The sequence below is a fragment of the Branchiostoma floridae genome, chromosome 4 (genome assembly GCF_000003815.2).
Source record: "Branchiostoma floridae strain S238N-H82 chromosome 4, Bfl_VNyyK, whole genome shotgun sequence".
NCBI classification, from domain to species: domain Eukaryota; kingdom Metazoa; phylum Chordata; class Leptocardii; order Amphioxiformes; family Branchiostomatidae; genus Branchiostoma; species Branchiostoma floridae.
The window spans coordinates 7,605,490-7,607,704 of NC_049982.1; the positions used below are offsets into that span (position 1 = coordinate 7,605,490).

At 43.1% G+C, this 2,215-nt stretch overlaps 1 protein-coding gene across 1 annotated transcript in view; it reads left to right on the top strand.

The window, feature by feature from the left end:
- Window positions 1-343: 343 nt before the first annotated feature.
- Window positions 344-2,215, top strand: part of LOC118413177 — a 5,539-nt gene continuing 3,667 nt past the window's right edge. Inside the window, exons 1-4 of the mRNA XM_035816387.1 lie at window positions 344-353; window positions 705-827; window positions 1,364-1,624; window positions 2,000-2,091. Of these exons, the coding sequence (XP_035672280.1) occupies window positions 344-353; window positions 705-827; window positions 1,364-1,624; window positions 2,000-2,091 (486 nt within the window). The remainder of the gene's footprint in view (window positions 354-704; window positions 828-1,363; window positions 1,625-1,999; window positions 2,092-2,215) is intronic.

The window sequence follows — 2,215 nt, forward strand, 5'->3', positions numbered from 1 at the left end:
CAAATACTTTAAAATGGCAAATGCTGCTTTCTATGCTTAGCAATCAGCATCTGGAAAGGAGCATAACTTTAGTAGTAGACCGCACACCACTACCGGTGGACTAGACCAACACTGTAGTGATTGTACAACCGTTGGCGTTGCTTGGTCCAGGGCTACTGAAACGGAGATTGGCGCCACCCTATGCACCATTTTGGGTGGGGAGGACTTTAACTTTTTCAAATTTTCCAACCCCAAAAGATAAAGGAATTGATTGTATTAAATTATCTTGAAACAAGACCGACGTCGTAGGAATATTAGGAATTGTGGGAGTGTGCACCTGTCAATTCCGTGACATGTTCGGGTTATGTCGTCAGGTCGGTCACTCGGCCTTTATCAGGAGTTCGACCTACTTCTGACGTCATGTCCTTGTTTATACCGTTGGCGGGAAAATGTCAAGCTGACACGGATATTAATAGAATTGTTAGATATCGCAAAGGCAAGCAAACAATGTTTTGCAACGATGCGTCATGTGGAAGAGGGCAGTCAAAAGGGATGTGTCAGAAATGGGTGCGGCTCTAAAGATGTCTAGAAACAGACTACAGATGGCAGTGAAAAATAATGTTAGTTCGTCTGAGCACTCGATGATGTGCGGCGATGATGATGATGATGAAAATTGTTCAGCTAAGGTTTGACTGTACTCTCCTCCCTGTCCTGCTCGTACCCAGAGAGCCGTCGCGCCAACCCTGACCAAGTCTCCATCTCCGGGTTCTCGTCCGGCGGCTCCTTCGCCGTGCAGTACCACGTCGCCCACTCCCAGAGCATCATGGGAGCTGGCGTGCTGGCGGGAGGTATGCTGACGTGATGTTCTTGTTTGTCATAACAGATAAGATCTGTCTGTGTTTGTACTGTGTATGTGGCACTGTTGATATATTAGTTAGTAACTTGAGTGCAGTGCCACATTGTCCTTTCTATCCCAAAACAAAAATAGAAAAACAGATAAGATCCATAACCTTGATTATCACGAGGTCATTCATAGCTGGTCTCCTGAAATAGAACTTTTTTTATCCACCTGTGGAACCAACAATACCCCTGCATATTTTTCCCTCCTCATTTCTTAATCTTTTTCACATTAGAACTCATTGCTATCTGACACAAGCTAAATACTTCCACTCTATTACTTACTCGGCGCCCATGTAAACTGTATTTTCGAAGCACAAACGTGAAGCTAGTCGTCTCATTTGAAATGTGAAATGTAACGTTATGCGTGGTGCTCTGTTTAAACGTGGCGTGTTTAGTTCATTTCCGTCGTTGTATGCCAACTTCCGAAACGTGGATTTTTTTTATAAACCTAAGCCTAGTTACAACTGCCTTTTGTAAAACCCAGGTGCATATGGTCTTTGTAGTTTCATAGTTGTACTTAGAATGCACGACGATATGCCAGTGGCAGTAGTCCTCGGTGACGTCCCTTTTCTCCGTGATCGTCCAGCACCTTACCACAGCAGCGGTTCCATCCTGTTCAACATCCCCGGTCTGCAGCAGGACACGCAGACCTTCTACCAGGCCAACCTGGTGGACAACCCGTCCAACATGGCTGCCGACAGGGTCTATCTGTTCCACGGCTCCAGCGACATCATGGTGCCAGAGTGTGCGCAGCCTTTATCTTTTTCGTTGTCAAGTTCTTTTTTCTAAATCTTATTACAAATTCCACTTTAAATTTACTAGGAAAACTTTACAGACCATGCAACTTATCTAGACTTAATCTGTACTATCGAAAATAAGTAAGATGTCTGATAGGCATCGAGCTGTCAGCATGTACACATTAACTGGTTGTGTAAAAGAAAACTCTACTATCCAATCTTAAATCTGTGCTAGTACCCAAAGACGTGGCATCTCACAGTATACAAGAACAATTGAGCGTTTTTTTAGTACAACATCAGGCTATTCCAGAAGCATGATGCTTTTCCCTATTTGTCTGATTACATACGTGAAAGAAACGAAATATTAGGATGTCTTGTTACAGATGCCATGACTTCGCTGAGAGAATACTACAAAGGATTTGTTGACAACAACAACATTAAGGAAGTGCTTGACGTGCCTGCATTTCACGGATTTGTGAGTTGATGCAACTTTAACATATACAAATAATCGAGTGGGTAAGACGGTCTTTAAAAGTACAGTTTTCATCACAGATTAACGTCAGGAAATATCTTCATGACCCGCTTCTGAATTTTTTTTT